The sequence below is a fragment of the Xyrauchen texanus genome, chromosome 25, assembly GCF_025860055.1.
Source record: "Xyrauchen texanus isolate HMW12.3.18 chromosome 25, RBS_HiC_50CHRs, whole genome shotgun sequence".
Taxonomy (NCBI): domain Eukaryota; kingdom Metazoa; phylum Chordata; class Actinopteri; order Cypriniformes; family Catostomidae; genus Xyrauchen; species Xyrauchen texanus.
Window position 1 is genome coordinate 11,976,775 of NC_068300.1, and position 25,074 is coordinate 12,001,848.

General features: G+C 36.8%; 2 protein-coding genes across 4 annotated transcripts; both read left to right on the forward strand.

Annotated features, from left to right (window-relative positions):
- Nucleotides 1-5,603: 5,603 nt before the first annotated feature.
- On the forward strand, nt 5,604-8,481 carry fam110c (family with sequence similarity 110 member C). Its single transcript, XM_052091950.1, has one exon. The coding sequence runs from the start codon at nt 5,724-5,726 to the stop codon at nt 6,768-6,770; it is 1,047 nt and encodes a 348-aa protein (XP_051947910.1). The 5' UTR covers nt 5,604-5,723; the 3' UTR covers nt 6,771-8,481.
- A 3,718-nt stretch (nt 8,482-12,199) lies between these two features.
- On the forward strand, nt 12,200-24,593 carry LOC127618871 (F-box only protein 25-like). 3 transcript variants are annotated; one of them, XM_052091536.1, is made up of 11 exons: nt 12,200-12,293; nt 12,686-12,836; nt 14,998-15,101; nt 15,378-15,427; nt 16,820-16,912; nt 17,030-17,123; nt 17,306-17,490; nt 18,363-18,545; nt 19,837-19,980; nt 20,350-20,376; nt 23,512-24,593. In XM_052091536.1, the coding sequence occupies exons 2-11, from the start codon at nt 12,709-12,711 to the stop codon at nt 23,599-23,601; spliced, it is 1,098 nt and encodes a 365-aa protein (XP_051947496.1). In that variant the 5' UTR covers nt 12,200-12,293; nt 12,686-12,708; the 3' UTR covers nt 23,602-24,593. The 3 variants fall into 3 exon arrangements, with proteins under 3 accessions (XP_051947496.1, XP_051947498.1, XP_051947497.1); XM_052091537.1 differs by having other exon boundaries at nt 12,242-12,293; nt 12,699-12,836; XM_052091538.1 differs by lacking the exon at nt 20,350-20,376.
- Nucleotides 24,594-25,074: the final 481 nt, after the last annotated feature.

The window sequence follows — 25,074 nt, forward strand, 5'->3', positions numbered from 1 at the left end:
CGAGCAGACAAAGAAGTATGTTTGAAGTTTGGAGCAGAAGAAATAGAAATAAACCTTGTGTAAATTGTCAGCTTTACACTAAGCTAAAATGCTATTTCTATCCATTTTACATGCACATGTTACCAGACACGATCATATTTTTTATCAAGAAAATTCAAGTTGGATCACAATTTCTTTTTATCTAGTAAGACCTTTGATATTAGGGCAAAAATCATATTCTTGATAATATTTTTTTTTATTGTTTTCCTGTAAAAATAACTAAAAATCCTTAAAACAAGATCAATTTGATTAATCTTGTTTTAGAAACAACACATGAGATATTTAGGTTTTTCAGAGAATATATATATTTAACATGTATTTTGTCTTACTGTACTGGCAGAGTTTTTATTGTCAAAACAAGTGAACAAATCTACCAGTGCTGAAGAAGTAATCCAAAGTATTTAGATTACATTATTGACCTTGAGTAATCTAACGGAATACTTTAAAAATTACATTTTACGGCATGTATTCTGTAATCTGTAGGGGAATACATTTCAAAAGTATCCCTCCCAACCCTGCCTATAGGCCCAGCCCTGGGATAAAAGGTCCAGTTTTACCCCTTTAGAAGACAGAAAGTCATGCACATCTGAGATGGCATGAGGATGAGTAAATAATGAGAGAATATTCATATTTGGAAGAACTTTCTCTTTAACTCAGCAGTGTTGATACCACTGAAAATAAGTTGTGTAAAACATTGTGTGTTTGGGTTTGTGCTATTGTCTACTCCTCAGGCCTGAACCCAGGCCCTGTGAATTCAAGCAATGGCTCTCCCTATGTCCCGAGGTAATGTCTACAAAATAGTGCACTTCCATCTTCTGCCAGCAAGTTGCAAAATAATAATTCAGAATCTTTTTCCTGGTGTCCTCTCTGGTTTTTATACACCTAATCCTGAAACTATAATTGGTAGCACTATCGCCTTTAAAAGAGAAATAGTGTGTATACAGAGGTGCTCAAGTTTGTGGGAAAGTCCTGTTTTCCAGACCATATTTAGAACAAGTTTAGAATGTACTATTTTTCACTCGGATGCCCAGTCTGCTTAGCCATGCTTTCTTTGTTATGAAAGCAGATTAGATTTCAGTGTATTGATCGTGCAGTCACCAACAGATAAGTGAATTTACTACACACCACACATTTGTGCACACTCATACACAATTTCTGACACAGGCATCTAAAGTAGTTAGGCCAGGGAAAATCCAACATACATCAATGATGTTGTTGTAAGCATATGACGAATTTATTACATGAACATTTATTCATTTGTCAGATGCTTTTAAGCAAAGCAACTAAGTACAATATGATAAAGGTGATGGACTATACAATGCTACTATATACTATAAAACTGAATTATATTGTACATGCACAATAGAAAATGGTGCTTCACAAAACTCCTAAAATCTTTTCCTCTTAGTTAAGGCCAAGAAAATGACTATGCCAATGGATATCAGTTTTATTGTTGTATAGAGAAGCAGTGTTGGATCTCTGTAAGTTGGATTTACACATCACCTCCTTTGAAGTTTGGCAATGTGTATGTCAGTGACTCTGGAATGTGGTTTTCATTATATTCTCACTGGTCCGTTCTCTTTGACCTTTATGAATAAAAGCCAAAAGAAGAAAGCTGATAAAACTTTTATTTTCTCAAGGGTAAAATTATTTGCCTACAAATATTGATATTTTTTCTAAGGATATCACTAACTACTGAACTAGTAGACCTACTGTTGATGATCATTTAGGATTCTGCTATTATTCAAAAGTAAAATTCACTGTATGACACCAGTTGAAATGGTTTTGGGGTTCAAATTGGTCTCATTTTTTAAATACCCATGCTAGAACAAGTGACATAGTTTCAATAATGTGCTAACGATAGATCTGCATTTTCAGTGTCTGCCATCCTCTAAAATGGTCAACGGACTGTAACTAGATCTTTTAAAAAGTTGTACAATTCTGATCGAATCAGAATAATTTGTTCATATGCTCTTTAATGGTTGCCAACACTGGACAGAAAGGGAAAAACACATAGAATTATGAGTGTTGCCAATCACGTAATGTTGTTTGTTGAGGGTCTGACATAAAACTCATTCTAGACCCAAATGATAAACCTGGGAAGTCAAACAATATAATTGTTTTCCTGGAGATTTTGATGGTTATGCAGTGGGAACAATGCACTGGGTATACTGTTTCTTATCAGAAATCATGTGATCTTTCAGATATCCTTTTAGAAAGACCCTAAGTGATGATTCTAAGGTATGGAATGGTTATTACACATCCTTTAATTTTGTAGGGATGTGTAAATGAGGTTAATAGAAGGTCATGGTTTTGGTTGTTTCGTCATTTTGTGGTTCCACATGTTGTGGTTTTTATGTGGAAACTAAAACTCCAAATTTGAGAGAAGTGCTCATTGTGGCCTGCAGGATTTGAATCAAACAATCCACTATTCAATATCAGTGCATTGATACAGTCTTTATGTAATTATAGTAATAAAGTGTTACCATGCAGAGTGGGATCTTTACATCTGTGTGTGTGTGTGTGTGTGTGTGTGTGTGTGTGTGTGTGTCACTGTATTTCTCTGGTACCAGACTGACATGATAATGAGTCTCACCCCATCTCATCTGGATCCACTTTAGTGGAAGCTGTAGGTCAGAATAGCCATATATTGGTTTTAGTTTACTGCTATTGCCTTGGGTGCTTGCCAGATAACGGAGTGGAGGCTTTAGGTATTTTGAACAGCAGCAGGCCTCTTATAACACATAAATTATATCTGAATACATTTCTATGGTTCTGAATCTGGTTTGAGAGAAGACATGATTTCTGTGCTTCAGTAAGTGGACAGTTGGTCTCTGAAGTCAGTGCAATGCGAAGACGCAGAGATCCAGAGTAGCAAAAGTCTTATAAAAGAAATTATAAAATTATAGTACAACAAAGTTATGAGCATAGAGAATATTCGTTTTTATTTCTCAAGAAAATGTGAGTGGTATTTGTCTGTGCAAAACCCACTGTCACAGTGCCATCTTCTGGTTTCATCAGATCCTGCATTTATCTAGATCTCCCCCCAGTGTCTTTCTTCCATAAATCTGTGGTATGTTCAGTGAGAATGTAAGACAATTACATTTCATGTGTAGTAGTACATCTATGTTGCTTCCTTTCAGAAAGCACTGACACATAACAACACTTCTAATATTAACTCTTATGATAGTCTCATAAGCACAAGTGTCCAAGAATCAGAAGTTCAGCAATGGTTATATTTGACCATATATATATATATATATATGTATGTATATTCTAAATTATTTTTGCCTGACAACAAAGTATACTTTACACACATTAATGCTCAGAGGAGGAGATATAAGATTGAATCAGGATAAGCAATGTATAAACAGATGTCAAGAAAAAGAAAATCTGTTCAAATCCAATTTCAAAGTGCTGAAATCCACCATACAAAATGTATTTTGTTGTGTTGATCTTCACATAGTGAAGACAATTATACATTTTAAAGACACACCCAGACAATTAAACATTTAGAAATTTAGTCATAATTACAGAAACAGTGCACTTTCTTTGACATTTCTGATGAGTGCATTTTAATTGGCCTTTTACTTAAAGGGATAGTTTATCCAAAAATGGAAAATCTCTCATCATTTACTCACACTCATTCCATCCAAGATGTGTATATGACTTTCTTATTAGAAGAATATTTCAGCTCTGTAGGCCCATACAATGCAAGTCAAAAAACATATAAAGGCAGCTCTCTCTGTCCCGGTTAGATCAAGTTTGTTTTATTCTTTCAAAACAGAAGTGCATGGATGGAATAGCCTTCTTCTCTCAAAAGAACCATAGATTGATGAATTTGAGGAGAAATATGTTTCTTTTTGTTTATTTTTAAAACTGAAATTTGTCTTGCAAGTGTAAAGTAACTAAAAAAATTGAATACCTCATCTTAGAAATACGCTATATTGTGATTTCAACACTTCATTAAGAAGCACAACAATTTCTGTTCTAACAAAAAGAAATGTTACTTTAGTACTAAGTTAACATGTTAAGTGATTTCTTAAGGACTATGTGACACATTATTTTCTTAGTAGGCTGGAGTAATGGCAGCTGAAAATGGGGCTTTGCCATCATGGATAAATTTGTATTTAATTTTAAATAAAAATATAAAACACTTATTTCAGATTATAGAGATTATATCTCTGTAATCTTTAACCACATTACACATGAGAAATGAAAATACTTGGTCAAAACAGAACATTCGGAACAAATGTTTTTTTTTTTTAAGAAATTGCCTAATCTACTGGATTTTGATGAATGGGCATTTGCAGCATTGCGTGTGTGTGTATGTCAAGACTGCAGAACAGACATTCTCGAAGACGAATACCAATGCAGACAGTTCAGCATTTACTTGTTCATTAAATTACATACACACTTATCTACATCTGGATGTTATTCTGAGCAAAAAAATAATAATTTTTGCATTCTTCCAGTGCATGGATTTGCAAATTGATCGCGTGTGGATCTGTTGCCCGTGGATTCCCGTGTCTATAACACGCATCTGTTGATCTGTTGCATGAATGTATTCAGTCATTCACAATGGTCAACACTGTACAACCACAGATGCAACCCGTATAGCTTTCATGGGTTATTTAGTGGAGAAAAGATACTCTTTATTCTCCTAACAAATGAAGCCCATTTGAATTAGCATGCCATTCCTCACGCAAGGGCGGAGATTTGGTTAGAACATTGGGGGTGTTGAAGCGTGAAGCATTTACATTTTTTCATTGATCGTGATATAAATAATGGGGTGTTGTACTTGCTTATTTTGATTATTGGGGGGGTTACCTCTCCCCCATCCCCCCTGGAATCTATGCCCCTGTCTCCCCATTTCCAGCCCTGCATAAGGGTGAGAAAATGATGAGACAATTTTAAAATGCATATTTCCAAGAATATCAATTACTTAAAAGTAACTTCACCGTGTTGACATGTTTAGCATCTCAGGCGTTCAAATGGCCTCAATCTGTGCTTGGACTCTTAAACCACACTTAAAGTGTATCAATTTCCATGCAAAAAAAACTGTAAAATAGAAGGGGCCATCTCCAAAAACAATTCCAGATCTTTTCTCAGAACTAACGTCACTGTTCATACATCTCAAGGTGATTTCAGTGGATGTATAAAGTCAATTTCCCTCAAGTTCACACAGGAGTGCTGTCAGAGTAACTGTACTTCTACAAGTTCTGACAACTTCTGATGACGTTCCATAAACTTGAAAGTCTCCTAATGCTTTTAAGTCTTTATACCGATCAACTTCTTTCTGTGAAATATTTAGCTTGTAAAGTATGCTTGTACTATCTTTATTTAACATAAAATCGGCTTTGTTTGATATTTTCTTGTCTAATGGAAATTACATTCATACATTTTTAAGTGTGGCTGAAGTGTCCAAATACTTTTTTGAGCCACTGTCCTCATAAATATATAAGTTATAGAATTGTTCTTCTTCTTCACCCTTTGCCTTACATCTCTCTTTGTAGAGCTGGTGTTGCCTTGACCTGTTAGTGGGTGGAGCAGGAGTAGTATGAACAGGTAAGGTGTTAGTGTTCTCACTATCAGATCTAAGGCGTCAGACCTTCCACACTATTTAAAGTGTTGCAACTGGAGTTAACACGGAATACTGATCTGTTTGACACTTGACTGGATAAATGCTTAAGAAAACGCAAGGCTCGGCCGACGTGGACGCGTCGCGCATTCTTGTGAAGGGGCCCGAGTTCTTGAGGAGACAGTTGGAGCGGGAGAGCGAGGCCAATAAAGGACGCGCCAGTGCCGTGGAGAGGTTGGCGGCCACTAAACCTCAATATGTAAAAAGCCAACATGTGGTCGGTTCCTCTCAAGAGCCCGTCATTAGCGTCGGGTCTGCCTCCGTGAGCAGTCAAGGGTCCTCAAAAGGATACAGTTTCATTAAGAAAGCCATTAGTGTTGATGTTGAGGATGATAAACTGCCGCATCAAGAAGATCCAAATGTAGTGAGACGGACCAGCTCGAAAAAACGACCTGACTCGATTTTATTATACAGACAGAAGTGCGAACTCACGAGAGGGTCGCCTGTCGGAAGCAGGAAATTGATTAAAAGGGTGTTATTCTCCTCAAAAGACAAGACAAACGCGTTTTCTGAGGCGCAGGGTGGCAAATTCGATTCTAAGGTAAATGATAAAGACAGCGCGCTTGGCGCCACACGTAAAGATTGCGTAAAAGAGACCTCTCGGGTCATTTTACCTGTCTCAAATGGGTCAGCAAAGTTTTACCAGCCAGGTGAGACAGAAGATGTGACGACGATAACACCTCAACCCAAAAGAGTCGATGAAACGCGGGAGCATGAGAGTAAGAGTCGTAGGGGAGTTGCGCGCTCGAGCTCTGACATCAGTTCGCGCTACTCGAAAAACTTTGCGAACTTCGAGGCGTTCTTCAAATACTGCGGCCTCGATGGTGATGTCATAGACTCCCTGGGCAAAGAGAACTTCTGCGCGCGCTCAGACGACCTCAGCTTGAAAATTCGAAGCGTCAGCGTTTCGACGTCAGATGATGGATTATCGAGGAGCAGCGGCGGTAGCTACGGCCTTCTGGAGGAAGAACTGCAGGAGGTGGTCCGTCAAGGGTCGTCAGTTGTTGAGCGCAACGCTCGGATTATCAAGTGGCTTTACACCTGCAGAAATGCAGCGGAGTCAGGAAAGACTCTTCGAGATCTGGATTAACTTGTCTTGAGTCGTTTTAAAAGTGTTGTAAGCGATTTGTCACGCACAAAAAGCTCCATAGGCCTACTACCTGATATATATCATTAAAATAGTTGTCCTGAGACCTCAACTTTCTCAGAAAAAAAAAAAAAAGTGAGGTATTCGTCCAGCACATTTTTAGCCAATCAGAAACGCTCTTTGTTAATAAATCAGTTTGCAGGTTTAGGATTTCTAACATCCTGAGTATGGCAAGCCAAATTGAGTTTGAATGATTTGCAGGATATATACATTGTTAATATCAACAATTGCATTTTCACTAGTGAGATGTCCTTACCCACATGAATAGACGTTCTTGATATCAACAATTGAATTTCATCTAGTAAAAAAATTTAATTCTTAATTTCTGTAACTGTATTTTCACTACTAGTATTTCACAATGATCTGTCATCCACTTCTATTCAAAACGCAATTACGGTTATGCAAAACTAATTTCTTACTATTTGAAATTTCACATAAAAGCAATGCACTTCTTACAAGTAAGGTGAACATTTTTTATATCAATAATTACATTGTTAGCAGCTCAAATGTCCATTCCTGATATCAACTGAATTGCAACTATTAAAAATAAAAAAATGTATCAGTTATTTGTTTTTCACTAGTGGTAATGTTAATTTGTGGTATCTGTAATGTGATTTTAACTAGTAAAAAAAAAAAAAAAAAACTTTTTAGACATCTTTAATTGCTCTCCGATATATTTATATCAAAATTCATTTCCAGATATCTAACGTGTTTAAAGACATTTGAGATAAAAATAAGCTTTGTCACTGGCTGTAATTCGTTTTTTTATATCAAGAATGGACGTTTGAACTAGTAACAATGCAATTATTGATATAAAAATATGTATAATAGAACATATATTCCAGCGAGTGATCGTGTCATTTATTATATCAAGAATTAATGTTTTTACTAGTGCAAATGTAATTACTAATTACTAAGTAGTATTTACATTCCTGACATCAAGAATAAGCATTTTAACTAGTGAAAATTGAATTGTTGATATCAACAAACCCTATCCAGCGAATGATTAAAAGTCAATTCGGCTTTCCATGATGTAACTATTTTATATTAAAAGTCCAGGTTTTATTTCTACTGCATTGCGTTTCCATTGTGTTATGTGAAAACTGGCTTTGCACATGAATTTCTGCATAAATGATAGTTTAAAGAGACATTTAAAGTTTATTCAACCCATATAATATTTTCCTATCAGCTATGGAATGCAGAAGATAACACCTGGACTTGAGCTAGGGAAAGACAATGTCTCAAACAAACAGTTTAGTCAATTGTTGCGTAATAGAGGAAATGTTGAAGAAAAAGCATTGTAAATTCACACCCAGTGTGGGGGTGTATAATATGTGCCACTGTCACAAGTTAAAAGATTAGGTGGCTGTATCCTGATTGATTACTGGCTGTCTAGTCATATCCTACCTACTCATGCCATGCAAATTCAAACAATCAAGTGGTGTTTGAAGTAACATGTTATGATGCAATTTTTTGTATGAAAATGCTTTTATATCAGTCAATAAAAATATGTCCTTACCTTTCTAGCGCTGGATAAACTGTTACTGTTACTTAAGTGTGTGTGTGTGTATTTGTTGTATGGTTTGTAAATTTTAATAGCTCTTGTAAAGTGTGTACAGCTCTTAAACATAATCAAAACTCAACTGTTCTAAAACCAGATGTCCATCAGTACTTTAATTACCATAATGCATGATTATTTATGTTAACAAGGAATTAAAAGTATCCTTTTTAAACAGTTTTTTGTCATTTTGACATTGACAGTGCAGAGTGCATAGAGTCCAGTGCTTCATGCCATCATTGTATGTTATCAATAATTTATTTTTGAAACCTTTTTAAGCCAAGGTAGCAGTCTTCAATTTGGCTTCTTAATTTTGCACTTAATTAAAGATTTGGCAATGGGCAGATTTGAGCATGCTTGCATATACAGTAGTTTCACATATACAGAAAAAGTTACCCCTCTGGCCCCTATTTGCAGACTGTCAGGCAGGTTTGATCTTGCAGTAAAGGGTTGCTGGCCTTTAAACTACTTTGAATGAATTTGGTACCTCTAGCACATTTGTTTTCCTGCATTAGGCGTATGTCAGAATAATCCTCATATCATTGTCAAGTCAAAACGGTGATTCAAACTGACTGTTTTTTTCCAAAACCTCCCTGAAACCAAAAGAACTGTATAAGTAATGGATGCATTTTTTGAATTTTTGTCTACATTAAACAAATTATAATGTGTGTATGCAGTTCAAAGGTGTTACACTGTAGCTGCTATTCTGAGCAAAGTCCTTGTAAAAAATCTCTCTTTCGAGGAATTCACGATTCAAGAAGCCTTTAAAAAAAAAAGTCCTGATTCTTAATTCATTGGTTATATGAGGGATTTAGTTTGTCAAGGCAGAAATAGAAATTTCATAATTACACATATACAAATAATATTAAAGTTATGCAATAAGTTACCTAATAAGTGCTTAAGACTAGTGTCAACTTGTCTTCTAGTTTGGTGTTTGTGTCCCACTGGTTGCCCTTTCCTTGTGAATTTTCAAATACTGTACCAAGGATGGATTACCGACTGGGCCAATGGGGCCAGTGCCCAGGGGCCCTTGATTACAAGGGGCCCTTGACTGCCTGTGGGGCCCTGGGATTTTATGGTTGCGCAATCTAGTTTAGAGATCCCCCGCTCGAAAAACACATCAACAATGAAAATGAAAACCACCCCACCCCAACAACTTTTGGGCATGAAAGCGAAACCCCCCGTTCAACAACTTTGGTGCATGAAACCAGCCCCCCCAGCGATCTAGTTTGGTGATCCCCCACTCAAATACCCATCAACAATGAAACCGAAAACCACCCCAACAACTTTTGGGCATGAAAGTGAAAACACACCACCCCCCAACCACCAAACATCTTTTGAAGTTGGGCCTTGGAGATAATTGGCCCCAGGGCCTTTGCAAGTTATAATACATCCCTGACTGTACCTAGCAGCTTGGTTGCACCTCTCACCTACTGTAGGTGAGGTTTAACCTAGATATGAGTTTGGGGTTAGTTATTACATAAGGAAGTTGTCACAAGGGCAATTTCTCAGGAAGAGTTTTGTGTCTAAAGTAGAATTAAATAAATGCTTTTTTCCTCTAGTGGATTTCAGGACAACAGTAATTTTCATAAATATCAGGTCAGAGTATTGATATCGGATAAGTTGTAACATGTTTTAGATTTTGTAATTTATTCATGTCATTGAATAATTAATTAATAATTGTTGACTAAAATAATGGTTTGATACTTTTGTGTGTTGCTTTTTTGGAAGATGCTATTTTTAACTTTAGATATTATACCGTAAGTCAATCAATAATTATTCTTCTCACATCTGGGTCAAAACAGAAGTTTTCTATTGTGACAACGTTCCCCATTTAGTATTAACTACACTTCTGCTCAAAAGATTTGTTAAAGTAACTGTATCTTTTTCCCTGACTGAAGTAAAAAAAAAAGTGTCAACTAGCCTATCCCAACTTAACTTTGTACAGTTGGGTCACAGTCATATTTTGTCTCGATAGGAAGAATATATTTACTGAGTATGTACTTTGTCTTGGATGACATATAATGGGACAGAGTTAGTATTCCAATTTGTTTTGTTTAGTTCTTGCCTCTGTCCACTGTTTTAAAGGGATAGTTCACCCAAATATGAAAATTCTCTCATCATTTTATGATATCCTAGATGTGTATGACTTTCTATTTTCTGCAGAACACAAATTAAGATTTTTTTTTAGGAAAATAGACAATGCAAATGAATGGTGACCAGACCTTTCAAACTCCAAAAATCACATAAAGGCAGCATAAAAGTAATCCATATGACCCCAGTGGTTACTATAAATCTATACTATAAATCTCCACTTTCACTTCTGAAAGTTCTTTATGTGGTGATTGGAGCTTCAAAGGTCTAGCCACCATTCACTTGCATTTAAAGGACCTACAGAGCTGAAATATTCTTCTAACAATTTCCATTTGTGTTCTGTATACACATCTGGGATGGCATGAAAGTGAGCAAATGGTGAGAGAATTTACATTTTTGAGTGAACTATCCCTTCAAGTGTTTCTTTGTTTTTGTGTTTTAATAATATGAATTAGTCTTTTTTTAATGAGTTTTAATCATGCTTTTTAAACACTGCCTCTGATACCAACTGACAAAAAGGACTATAAATAAGCCTATATTAGGTCTACTTTGCACATGAAAACATGCGCAAAGGTCGGAGTCAGGTGTAACAAGTAGGGCTGGGAATCGATTCAGATGCGTTGGGAATCGAGAATCGTCTCGAAACGTTGAAATCGACTCCAAAGCTGGAGTCCGTTTGTTCATCTGTATGAAGCAATCACACAAGCCCTTCAACACATCGGTTTTCTAGACCTGTATAGTCTGCCGGTATTTTCCTTTGGATTACACAAGTAACATGCCAAATTTGTGACAGTAAATTGGCATACAATAACAACTTCCCCGATGTTACAACACAAGCCTGCAACAAGGAAATGGCAGAGTTGAGTTAGATTCCTCACATCAACAAATCGGTACATTGAAGTTTAAATGATCAACGAGCAGCACTTATAAAAGTGAGAATATAAAGTTTCTCTACTCGCCATTTAAACAGTGTTTAAAAACCTTTAGCATATATATATATATATATATATACCTACCCTTTACACAATATTCCGTTAAAATTATTTTATAAAAACAAATTCAAAAACAAAAATTTGAAATACACATAATAATAATAATAATAATAATAATAATAATAATAATAATATATAATATATATATATATATATATATATATATATATATATATATATATATATATATATAATTTGATTAGATTAACCAGTATAGCAACCAGGGCATTCTAATGTAAACCTCTTTCTAAACAAGAACTTGTGAGTAGTAATAGACATTTTCAATGGTGCTTTCAATATTATTTGCGGTAGTTCTTTTAACTATCTACTCAATCTTGTCTCAAATGTATCTCATGAGATTAAAGCATAATGTTTTGGTATGTGCATAGGCCCTGATTTAAATTTAGAATGGATCTATTAATAGTAAAGTAATTCATACTATTATAAATAGTGCAAACTATGCTTAGTAGTAAGCTGTTTATTATGAGATTTAACTTTTAAATCGTAATCTTTTTCGGAATCGAAAGAGAATCGAAAAAATGAGTCCAAAACTCTGAATCAGAGTCGATTCCTAAAATTCTGGAATCGAACAGCCCTAGTAACAAGCTGCCGCGGCAGGGAACGCTGGAGAAAACAGAGTGTGATCGACGGGTCAGTGAACCAATCAGCTATGGAATTCCGGGTAGCAACAAAATAAATATGAACACGAGGACCAATCACTAACGACTGGGGGGCGTGTCTCGCATTCCGCTATTCTGACTGTTTACTTCCGTCAATATTCTAAGAAAAGCAGAATATTATCAACATAACAAAGGAACTGCTGTAAGTTAAGTTAAATATACGTATTTTATCTGTACAAATACATGGATATGCTTTTATATCAAAGACAGACGTAGAGGGATATGCTGTCATTAGGGTTTTGCCGTCGTTTGGCTAGAGAAGGCTTTTAGCAGGCATTGCTTTTGAGCAAATGTATTGGCTATAGTTGCTTTGCAAGCCAAATTACAATGGAGCTTATCTATAATATACAAAGAAAAAAAATACATCACTTTTTGTTTTTGAAACAGATCAAATGTTAAATGTAAATAGTTAAAGAAGTATTTTAAACCTGTAATTATTGTTATTTAATCTGATTATAGAGATATTGTTTTAGGTATGTTAAGCCTTTGATGTGTCATAATGTTTTTTATAAGATAAGAGTCTCTTATATTCAGATCTCTGGAACAGGTGGAAGAAGATGCCGTTCTTGGGCCAAGACTGGAGATCACCAGGCTGGAGTTGGATCAAAACTGAAGATGGATGGAAGCGCTTTGACTACTTCGGCCTCAACTTGGGAGATAACATCAATGAACTTGGCCTGGAAGAGTAAGAATCGCTCTTAAATATGACAATATAGTTGCATATTATTAAGGAAAGTCCCCTTCATTCTACCTTTATGGTCATTTATTAAGTCATTAATCTAAACTAGCTCTTGGAGTAACCGAGTTTAAGCTCCTTGATCAAGGGGACAATAGTGAAGGAGATCAACCCTTTTGGTGTTCGAACCTACAATCTTTTGTTTACCAGCTTAGATATTTAACCACTAGACTACACTATATACACCAGCCATGGGTTATATGCAGTGTTGGGTGTAATGCATTACTAAGTAATTAATTACTGTAATTAAATTACTTTTTAATTTACAAAGTATAGACCAGGGGTCAGCAACCAATGGCAATAACATGGAGGGGTAATCGCTGGCATGCCTGCAACGGCGAGAGAGGAGTAGACCTTTTTTTATTGACACGAAATGCCACACATGCATTCCAATCGACATCTTGATGTAATTCTTCCTCATGATCATGCAGCATGCTTTCATGTGCTGAATGGGAGGCTAAACAAAAAGTTACAATGTGACGAGACTGCCGTATACACAACAGACTCGTGCAGCACGTGCAAACCATTCGTGCATCATGAGCCGGCAGCGTTTCGCGTTCGGTTGTTCACGCGTGTAAATGTGCTCTATTTGCTTTGGTCAGACTTCGCGGATGACAGCCTACATTCCGTGTTTCGATTTGCTTTCAGAACAACACTTATATGTAATAAGGAAATCACCACTATTAATCTTTGAGATTTTCAACTCAGCATACAGGCACACCCTCCTTAAGCCATGGTCACTCTCAAAATTACATTAAATGATTAAAAGAGAAAATATTAACCCACATCGTGGGGTTCAAAAATCTATAAAAATATAAATTAAACCTGGATATACATTTTCAGTATTTTACAAGCTAAATAGTTGACGGCTTGTGATGCGCGAATAGCTTTCATGCTTAGTGCGAGTCTCGACACACTTTAATGGTGTTTAATCTTGATATCAGCTGATGAAAACGCGCTGCATGATCATGAGAAAGGATTACATCAAGATGTCGATTGGAATGCAGGTGCTAAAAACTTCATATAAATAATATAGCCTTCTCCTCTCTCGCTGTTGCTTGAGTACTAGTGATTACCTCTATGACATATGAGAATATATGACATAATATAAGAAATATGTAAGATTCCACACAATTTTGTGATCAGTAATCAAATTTTGTGTGCACTCGTTTTGTGCAAAAGGACAGGTTTTCTTTCATTAAAGCAATTTCACAAGATGGGCGTCGGCACAGCCATTGACCAGGAAAATAATAAATTGCACTCCGTGTCAAAAAGGTTGCCGACCCTTGTTATAGACTATAAAACAATTCTATATAAAACAAGTGAATTTAAGATCAAAATTTAACATCTAATATTAAAATGTATGTTTTCTAATTTAATGAAGCCCCCTTAAATTATTTGGCTAGTTCATGAATAATTTATTTGATTTTAGATGATTTATTTGAAAGAATTAAAAGAGCAATTTCATGTCTATCCTTGTATTTTTCATCTGGTTGAGGTTGAGAGTTTTATTAAGTAATCAGTAATAAGTAATGAAATTACTTCTCAGACAGTAATTAGTACATTAATCTAATTGAACTGTAGAAGATGTAATTAGTAGTTAGTGATTAGTTACTTTTTTTAGAGTAGCTTATCCAGTACTGGTTATATTGTTTTGCTAGTAACAATACTGCATTCAGTGGAGGTAGAAACAATAAGGAAGTGTGTATGTGGCATGTGGGAAGTCAGGTATCTGTTTTTAGAACTGTGTATGTCACTGTCGACCTCGGTTGTTATTGTCTGGAGCAGCATAGAACAGATGACAGCAAACTGGTTTGCTATGTATTCAGATGCTAAATACTGACTGAGCTAAAAACACCCGAATCTGACCGTGCTGTCATGGAAAGCGACCTAAGGTCAGGGTTTGCTGTGACTACAAGGAAATGTGAAAATACAAAGCAGTCTGGTTTTGGCTTTTTGAGGATGCATGTAGGTGTCTGGATAGTTTTAGACTAGAAAAACATATATACAACACTCGACCTGTGTGTCTTCTGCTGAACTACAGGTCAATTGTCTAAAGCCTATAAGCTTTTGGGCAGTGGTAACTAATTTTACATTATTTTCTCTTCAGGTTGGATAATGACAACAAGGAGAATGTGTATGTGGGAGATGTCTGTGAACTAGCTGCCAAGAAGAGAAAAAAGGACCTTTTCAACAACAACACAAAATCAGAGTGTAAAAATTACCATTCTTAATTATCACAACAAAGATTTATTAATGGACTAGAGCTGCATGTTAGCACTTGTACTGTTTCTCAGATAAATTTGAATAGCGATGGACTAAATATATGTAGACCAGTGCAGTAGTTACTAACTGATAAGTAATGCTTGATAAATGATGCTGATTATCAAATAAGTGTCTGTGCTTAATTTAAAGAGAATTACCCAATAATTATAAGATATAAAACAAGTGATCACTGCTCTAACTTTTTTTTTTACTTTTTCCCCTTAGTTTTGTTTCAGGAGAAATGGATCTACGTTCAGAAGGAGAGCACTAGAGAGGTGGGAGATGGATTATATTAATCAAAATGTAATATGCTTATGGAGTAGCCAGTAACAAAACAGTCATATAATATTATACTTAAAGTCAGTATGAAATGAAAACTGACCCTATTTTCATCAAAACATTGTAATTTTGTCTGCCTCTGAAACAACTTTCGGTAACACTTTACAATAAGGATCTACTTGATAACATTTGAAAATAGGGATGTGCAAACAACCTGTTTTCATAATCACAACTAGTCAGTCAGTTGTTTGAACGATTCATCGACTAGTCGGTGTTAAGGATAATATATAATTAGGCTCCGTTATGTTAACGTGACAGTGATCACACGGCTTTTGGACGGATATACGGACGCTAAGTGCAGGATTTCAACATGGTGACCAACAGATATTCTGCTAAAAAATAGGCTCAATAACTATAACATAATATTGCACAAAACTATTTAAGTAAGAAATTAGAAAGGCTCCCAAAAAGCCTCACAAAACCACTTATGCACATTCTGAACGCAGAATGATGTGCTTCAATGTAAACAAAGTGCTTCAGGGCAATCCTTGCTGCACATTCAAAAGTGCAAAACTGCAAGATAAAACTGCAGGTTAGTTTATAAAAATACAATTGTTCATTGTGAGGTCATATTACATTAAAGGGATAGTTAACCCATAAAATTTAAAATCTGATCATTTACTCACCCTCATTCCATCTGAGATGTGTATGACTTTCTTTGTTCTGCAAAACACTTTTGAAGATTTGTAGAAAAAGATACAAGCTCAGCAGGTCCTTAGAATGGGAGTGGATGTGATTAGATATTTGTAGGTCCAAAAAGCATGTTCATGTGCCAACGCGCTTGCCTCACGGGAGCACTTGAGTAAATTCGGCCATTCGTGTATGGCTGACTGGACTAATTAAAAAGTGCTTAAACATAGTTCTTTTTCGCACACAAAGTGATCGATTCACTTTAGAAGACATTAATGTCACTGCTGGAGACAGGATGGATTACTTTTAAACTGACTATCTGTGCTTTTTGGACCTACAAATATCTAATCACCATCCTTTCCCATTCTATGGACCTGCTGAGCCTGGATCTTTTTCTACAACTCTTCAAAAGTGTTTTGCAGAAGAAAGAAACTATCCCTTTAACAAAGCGATTCCCGAAATATACTAGTATACGTTGATATTAACAGTAACCAAGATTAATCAATGCTGTAAAATTATTGTAAATGTTAACTGATTTAATTAACTAATGTTAACGAATACAACCTTATTGTAAAGTGTTACCCAACTTTCCTTTTTGACTGATGTCACAAATCGCTCTTAGTTATTCAACCCCTCCCCTCCATGGCCTGTCATTTAGAGAGTGTTTTCTAATACAAAATTTGTGTTTGATGTTGTAGAGACATGGGTACTGTACGCTGGGTGAGGCCTTTAATCGACTGGACTTTTCCAGTGCCATTCAGGATGTGCGCAGATTCAACTATGTGGTCAAAGTAAGATGTTCCAACTTTGGTGAACCTTCACTGTTATTGTCACAAGGAATACTGGAGCCCGTTTCTCTTTCTCTGACTCAAACTCTCTCTTTGTCCCTCTCTTTCTATCCCTCTTAGCTTCTGCAGTTAATTGCCAAGTCCCAGTTGACGTCTTTAAGTGGAGCTGCTCAGAAAAACTATTTTAATGTCCTGGAGAAGATCGTGAGGAAAGGTGAGCGAGTGCTGATCTTTCTACATTATTCACAGATTAACATTCTGCTATTTGATTGGATGATTTTTTCAGTTTTCTATGTAGAAAAAATGCCATATTTTTGTATATTTCAGTAATGATATATATGCTTCACTTAATAAGTGTTTTGTTTTTCTGGGTGTTTGTTTCTTTACATTGTCCAGTTTTGGATGACCATCAGAACCCGCGATTGATCAAGGCCTTGCTGCACGATCTTAGCTCCACCCTTTACATCCTCATGCGAGAGGTCGGGAAGTCTGTGCTGGTTGGCAACATCAACATTTGGGTTTGCCGTTTAGAAACTATCCTAAACTGGCAGCAGCAGCTCAACAATTTACACATTCCAAAGGTAGCCTTTTCAGTGTGTTTATATAGGTTTTTGTGTTTGTCTTTGGGTGATTTAGTAAGGTACTTATAATGGAAGTGAACAGGGCCAGCTCATGAATGCTAAAATACACACCGTTTCAAAAGTATAGCCCCAAGATGCAAACATTATGCATGTTAACATGAATACAGTGTGATACAATCACTTTCTAATCTTATCTGTGTAAAGTTACTGATTACAGTTTTGTTGTTATGGCAACAAAATTGTAATAAGGGATGTAACTTTAAATAGATAAGCTTAGTAGGCAATTTTATCAGACTAAAATCATTTTAACATGAATGATGTTTAAGTTTTATGGCTATACTTTTTAAACTGTGTGTATTTTAACATTTATGAGCTGGCCCCGTTCACTTCCATTATAAATGCCTTACTGTAACTATAATTTTTGATTTATTAAAAGGTATATTCTGTGTTCAATACGAAATAAACTCAATCTACAGCATTTGTGGCATAATGTTTATTACCGCAATCACAGAAATAATTTCTACTCGTCCCTCCTTTTCTTTAAAAAAAAAAAAAAGAAGCAAAAATCGAGGTTACATTGAGGTACTTACAATGGAAGTGAATGGGTACCATTTTTGGAGGGTTTAAGGCAGAAATGTGAAGCTCATAATTTTATAAAAGCATTTGCATTAATTCTTCTGTTAAAACTTGTGGTAAACAACATTAAGCCACAAATGCTGTCACTTGAGCTTAATTTATACTCAACCTGATATATTCCTTTAAAATAAAGGAGGACGAGTCAATTATTGTTTTGTGGAAATTGACATTGTCACAAATACTGTCGATTAAGCTTAACTTAAATCCAGATCATTCTGTCAAACGTCTCTTTGCAGCAAGTTTCAAATGGGATGACACTGAGCGACCTCCCTCTGCACATGCAAAGCAACATCCTGTTTAAGTTTACTGATGCCTGTGATATCATTAACCTGGGACAAGCCACACCAACATTGCACATGCTCAGCGAGGACCGGCAACTGTGGAAGAAACTGTGCCAGTTTCACTTTGCTGAGAAACAGGTGAGAGAGACACAAGAATTTTTAATTGCTTTAGATGAATAACGAACAGGGATGAGGATTAGCACCTCTAAATCTGAGGCCATGGTTCTCAGCAGGAAACCGATGGAGTGCGTACTCCAGGTAGGGAATGAGGTTTTGCCCCAAGTGAAGGAGTTCAAGTACCTCGGGGTCTTTTGTTCACGAGTGAGGGGACAATGGAGCGGGAGGTTGGCCGGAGAATCGGGGCAGCGGGGGCGGTATTGCACTCGCTCTATCGCACCGTTGTCACGAAAAGAGAGCTGAGCCGAAAGGCAATGCTCTCGATCTACCGGTCAATTTTTGTTCCTACCCTCACCTATGGTCATGAAGGTTGGGTCATGACCGAAAGAACTAGGTCGCGAGTACAAGCGGCCGAAAAGGGCTTCCTCAGAAGGGTGGCGGGCTTCTCCCTTAGAGATAGGGTGAGGAGCTCAGTCATCCGTGAGGAGCTCGGAGTAGAGCCGCTGCTCCTTTGCGTTGAAAGGAGTCAGTTGAGGTGGTTTGGGCATCTGGTAAGGATGCCCCCTGGCCGCCTCCCTAGGGAGGTGTTTCAGGCACGTCCAGCTGGGAGGAGGCCTTGGGGAAGACCCAGGACTAGGTGGAGAGATTACATCTCCACACTGGCCTGGGAACGCCTCGGGGTCCCCCAGTCAGAGTTGGTTAATGTGGCTAGGGATAGGGAAGTTTGGGGCCCCCTGCTGGAGCAGCTGCCCCCGCGACCCGACTTCGGATAAGCGGTTGAAGATGGATGGATGGATGGATGGAATAACGAACAATCAACACAAACTGGTTAAATTTGAGTTGCAAAGTGAATTTGTCTCATACTGCTGGATGTAATTGAAATAACATTATCATTGTTGCGACATTCAACCCAAGCACTGTGTTTACAAGTCCAACCTAAAGGGCAACATTGCATTGTTACATATTTATTGCACAGTTTGAAATAAGTATTTATTAAGTAAATAACACATAAATGGACATAGGTATGAATGTGTGCATAAGCCCATGTTTGAGATTCTTAATCGTTTATGAGCTCATCATAATGAAAATGTAAAACCTTCTTAGAGAAAAATTGTGCTGAATATTTTGTCATCTTTAGGAAAGCAAAGAATCATTGGCTTAATTTGATCACAAGATGGCAGCACAGGTCTTAGGAGGTTCTAGATCTATAAACTGAGCCAGACTCCAAACAGTGTTAACAGGGAGTGTGAGGGAAGCCTCTGTTCCTCAGCAACTCTCACAAAGGCCTTTGTGTTTGTTTGTTTGTATTCAGTTCTGCAGGCACTTGAGTTTGTCAGAGAAGGGCCATGTGGACTGGAAGCTGATGTTCTTCACACTTCAGAAATACTACCCTCAGAAAGAACAGTATGGAGACACTCTGCAGTTCTGCAAGCACTGTAGCATCCTCTTCTGGAATGTATGGAACCCTCCATTTCTGATCTCAAACATTTTCGCCTTGATTTCTAATGACTTGTACGCTATATTCATAGTATTTTGTAGCCATAAAATAGCCTTTTGTGAGGAAAATGCCCTCTGATGTAGCACTCCAATTAGATTATTGCTTCCATATATTAAATCTTTATCTTTATGAAGGCTCAATCTTAACGTTCATTAACACATTCACTTCTAAAAAATGATTTCCAACAGTTTAAGGTTGTATCTGCTTGAGTGACTGAGTCCTCTGTAATATCAGCCCACCTCTGCACCCTTTAACTTTAACCTTTGCCCTTTTACTCTGTTGCTGATTCCCTTTCCTGTTCTCCTCCTGGTCCCTTATCTCCTAAAGGATAGACACCTGGCTTTGCTCTTTACGGTACAAGTTAAATCTTTAATCAACTTGCCATCTAAATTAGTTTCTGTATAGTGTCATTTGTTTTATTTCATCAGCTATGTTTATCTTCCTTTTCTCTTCCTCTATTGTTCCTGTCTTCATTATGTCTTGCAATTCAGTCTGCTCAAATCGTTTGTATTTGATCACATATTTTTGAAGTACTATTATTTGATTGTATCTATCAGCCTTCTTTATTGTATGTCTTCAGTGTGTTCCACATCATAATCTCCTACATCAGTGTTTCCCAAACTGGGGTATGCATACCCTTGTGGGTACGTGAAGTGACAATCGGGGTACGCGAATGACATTCTGAGATTTACCGTTGTTTCAATTTCATCACTGTCTAAAATAACATTCAAACCCAGTTCATGTATTTCTCACTGGAAAAAAATATTTTGTGTGCCCTCTAGTGTAGAAACACCTAAATGGTTGTGTCATAAAAGGTCAGAAAAATATGCAATGAAATAACCCAATATTTTGTGGTTAAAAAATGCATTTATTCACGCGTCATTCGTCCTGCGTCACACAAGTATCTTTTTTCGTCAGCCCTGCCCAGTACTTGGTGATGTAGCTTAGTGATCGCATGTAAAATACTTCACTGTTCGCACATGTCAGTCGTCCACGTTTTTATTTATTGTTTCTCTTCGCAGTTAAAACGCAATTTGTATTGAAGGTTAGATGCGTAGCGAGTTTTGATTCTGATGGTATAAATTCATAAGCTTTGATGACATGTGCCAGACATTCAGCAGCACCAAATCATTTTCCATATTCACACGCAGTATGTTTTAATCACATTTGCTCGCACGGTATAGACCTTTTTTTACATTGTTGCATGTTTTTTCAGCAAATGAGCTCAACCTTGCTAAACAGCGTCAAATGTGACATAAAAAAGCACCTTGAGCTGACCGCACAATTGCACAGATACTTACCCTCAATGCTCGATTTCGGCCGGCAATGCTGTACCTGCAATTATGCGCAATTCCAGGCACAGAACCGAACGCTATTCTTGCATACCACGACGCGTGATGAGGGGGGAGTTTTCAAGTTATGCAGTTAAATCATATCTAGCATTTCCATCTGAATCGGTAAGTCATTTATTCAGTATGTATATGATTGATATAACATGTTTAATATAAGAGAGTTGTTTTACATGGATAAGTGTTAAACAGACATATTTTCAAATGACCTTGTGTGAATTTGATCTATGCGTTAGAGAGGGGGTACGCGAAAGAATGTTGAATGTTTGAAGGGGTACACCACTGTAAAAAGTTTGGAAACCACTGTCCTACATCTTAAACTAATGTTCCACACACTGCTTTAACTCATTCTCACATTTGTGTACATATATACGATTAGTGTTGCTTGCAAAGTCAAGCATTATTGTTGCTCATATTTAGGTTTAGGGGTTTGTTCAAATCTGTAACCCTAAGTATTACATTTGTGCTGCAATGTTTGTACTATGGCCAGTGGTGATGCCTCAAATCGACTTATTGAGTATAGGTGTGCTATTACTTTTCGAAGAAATCGAATTTATGATTTCCGCCTTTTAGACGTTAAAACCCAAGCCATATCTTGGGGCCAGAATATCATAGACACTTCAGTGTGTGCTCTTTATGACCTAATAATGCCCTAGCAATCATCCAGAACATCCTGGCAATCACCTTAAAGTGACCTCCCTTTGAATTTTGCGACAGTATGTCGAAAGTTCTTCTGCTTAAATGGGTCGGTGCTTACTGAAATTCAAACTTCTGCCACCGGTTGCTGAAGCTGGATTAACTGGGTGAAATGTCCACAGAGTGGCGCCAAAAGAGAGTTGTTTTTAATTGTAAATGATGTAATACAGTCAAAAGGAATTCATATTTTTGCTGCGTTCACAGCACGTCTGATTTATTGTACTTATGAGATTCTACCTAGAGCTGTTCACCTTTTTAAACCTCGGAAGTTAATAGTTTCTGTGGCAACACTCCTAACATCAAAGTGGCTTTGTTATTGATAACTGCAAAATATGTATTACTACATTAATGCACCTCTATATGTTCTTGCAAAATGTTTAAGGAAAAGGTAACAATGGCAGAAAAAATTGGCATACGTATCAAACAAAAAGATGTGTTCACTACCTTAAACTGTTGAGGCTGCTGCAAAGCTGTCATATAGGTACTTTTTTATTTAATGCTACGTTCCATTCAACTCTGTTAGTTTGAATTTCTAATTTCCTACTTGGAAAAGTGCAATTGAACACCACTTGAAGTTGGACTTCCAACTTAAACTCGTGCGGAAATCCTCTACTCCGATTTCACAGAGATGCGGGTGCATGACGATGATGTCACAAAATCATGTCACTTTTAAGCAAATAAAAAGCATCAGTTTGTCCAAGTTCCTACATAACATGATCATACAACTTGTTTATCCAACGTTTACAGAGACAGGCGTGTAAAACAGTAAATTATACTCTCTTTTGACAATAGGATACTCGTAGAACAAATGCTAGCATTGAAACGCATCGCAATTTGGTTGCTAGGAGACATCTGGTGACACCTGAATACCTGCTAAGCTAACGGGAGCATTGCAGGTTTGTTTGGAACACCTTTTATGGTCTGAGATTGGAGATATCAAAATCGGAATATCCCATATCCCACTTTGAATGGAACGCATGACTGTCTAGTCAGAGCTCTCATAGAATTTATAGTTTACAACTTGTATTTACGAGTTCTGTGAAGATGCAAATGCTTTTCGCAACTAGGAATCTCGTAATTAAAGTAATTCCGACATGACGTGAATGCTCGTTTGTTAATCCTATGCTGGGACCCAAACTTTAAACCTAACTTTCAGAGTAAAAAATTGAATATTAGAGCGAAAATGCGAATGCGATTACTTGCTGGTTTCCACATGACTAGAACCCATGTCTCTGTGGCTGCTGCAGGAAAATATAAATGCATCTGAATCGATGCAAAGATGTATGATGGGAGATAACACTTGTAAGTAACTTGTCAGAATGGGGTCAATGTCACGGAACGGAGCATCCCGTAGCAACATATTGGCGAGTTTTGCACTGAAACTCAAATTTGTTCATAATATATAAAAATCTAGTTTTGACCTCCCTCTCTCTCTTTATCACAGGACTCGGGACATCCTTGCACAGCAAATGATCCTGACAGCTGCCTCACTCCGGTCTCACCACAGCATTTTATAGACCTCTTCAAGTTCTGAAATTCAGTTCAACTTCTGATCTCGGGAACACCTGCAAACAACACCTTTAACCAAGACTGAGCCTGATTATACATTTTCCTAACTTCCACTCTGTGCTCCAGACAAGCCTATCATCTCCTCTCTTTTCTGCCAAGCATTAGAGTTTGAACTTTTGACATTATAATGAATGAAGGGCTCATAGAAAAGATGTCATGATGTTAGTGGGGTTTTTTTCCCCCGTGTTGTCCTATTTTTTTGTTTAGTTTTTTTGTTTCGGTGTTGTTTTCTTCAAGAATAAAACTGTTCTTCAAGCACAAGTTGATGGGAAGTGCAAAAGAGCCAGGAGATAAGAAGGATTGTTCATCTATAAAAGACCAAAATCCAAAACAAACTTGATTTCAGGAGAGATCGGTTGAAATGAAAAAGTATGGGGGATCCTAAGTGGAGGCTGTCTTTATATATGTATTTTGTTTCTGTAGCAATGGAAAGCATGTTCAAATTTGTTGTAGATCAATGTTTACTTGGGTCCTCGTGTTATTGTGTTGTGCTGTGCGTATAACACTAAAGTTTACATTTGCATTGCATTTGCTGCACAAATGTGACTTTTTATGATACACTTGTCAAATCTGCTGCGAGGGCAGATGACAAATCTAATGTAAGCTTTGCTATTTATGAACAAATGTATTTTATATCCTTTTTCTGAACTTTATATAGTATTCCTTTACTATTTCAGTAATGTAAATGTCATTGAAATGTCTGATGTGTTGGATGTGTTTAGGTAATCATGATTCTTGCAAATTTTTGAGAGTACCAAAGTAATTAAAACTTTTCGAAAAAAGTTGTGTCTTTGTAAATAATGTAAAATGCTTCAGTGGCTTGGTAAAAGGCAGGCACAGATCATGGCTTTAGGATAAGGGATAGCTTGAAGGAGCCAAAGCATTGCTGTGGGAGTTCATTTTGTCTATGACAGCTGTTATTTATTACAATAAATCTTTTTTTAAAGGGAACTTGCCCTGAAGCATACTGTTGTTAAATATCTTTCTAAGTTCTGTTGTTCTCTTGTATTATAAACGAGTCCCTACAACTTGCCCCTACTAGTCCGTTGTTTTCAAGCTTCCTGTAATGTCCCTACTCCCTTTCTAATTCAGTTTAATTTAAGTCTGGTGGAATTTATGCAGGGAGGAATAGAACATCAAGGCCTTATTATAAGGTGTAGCTTTTTATTCTGATTCACAAGGGGATCTATTCTGCAACCCCTAAAAATCTCAATACAGTGAAAAATCAAACAGTAGTACAATAATATAATCAAAACATACGATAAACACTCTCGCAAATGCCCAAAATAGAAAGAGCAAATATCCTAAACTAACAATGTGTAAATCAAACATATTTGCGGACAAGAACTCATAATGCTAAAACAACAAATAAGCAAACCCAGTTGCTCTATCAAAATCTGATTATAAATAATCTTTTAAAATCAGCAATAAGACACTT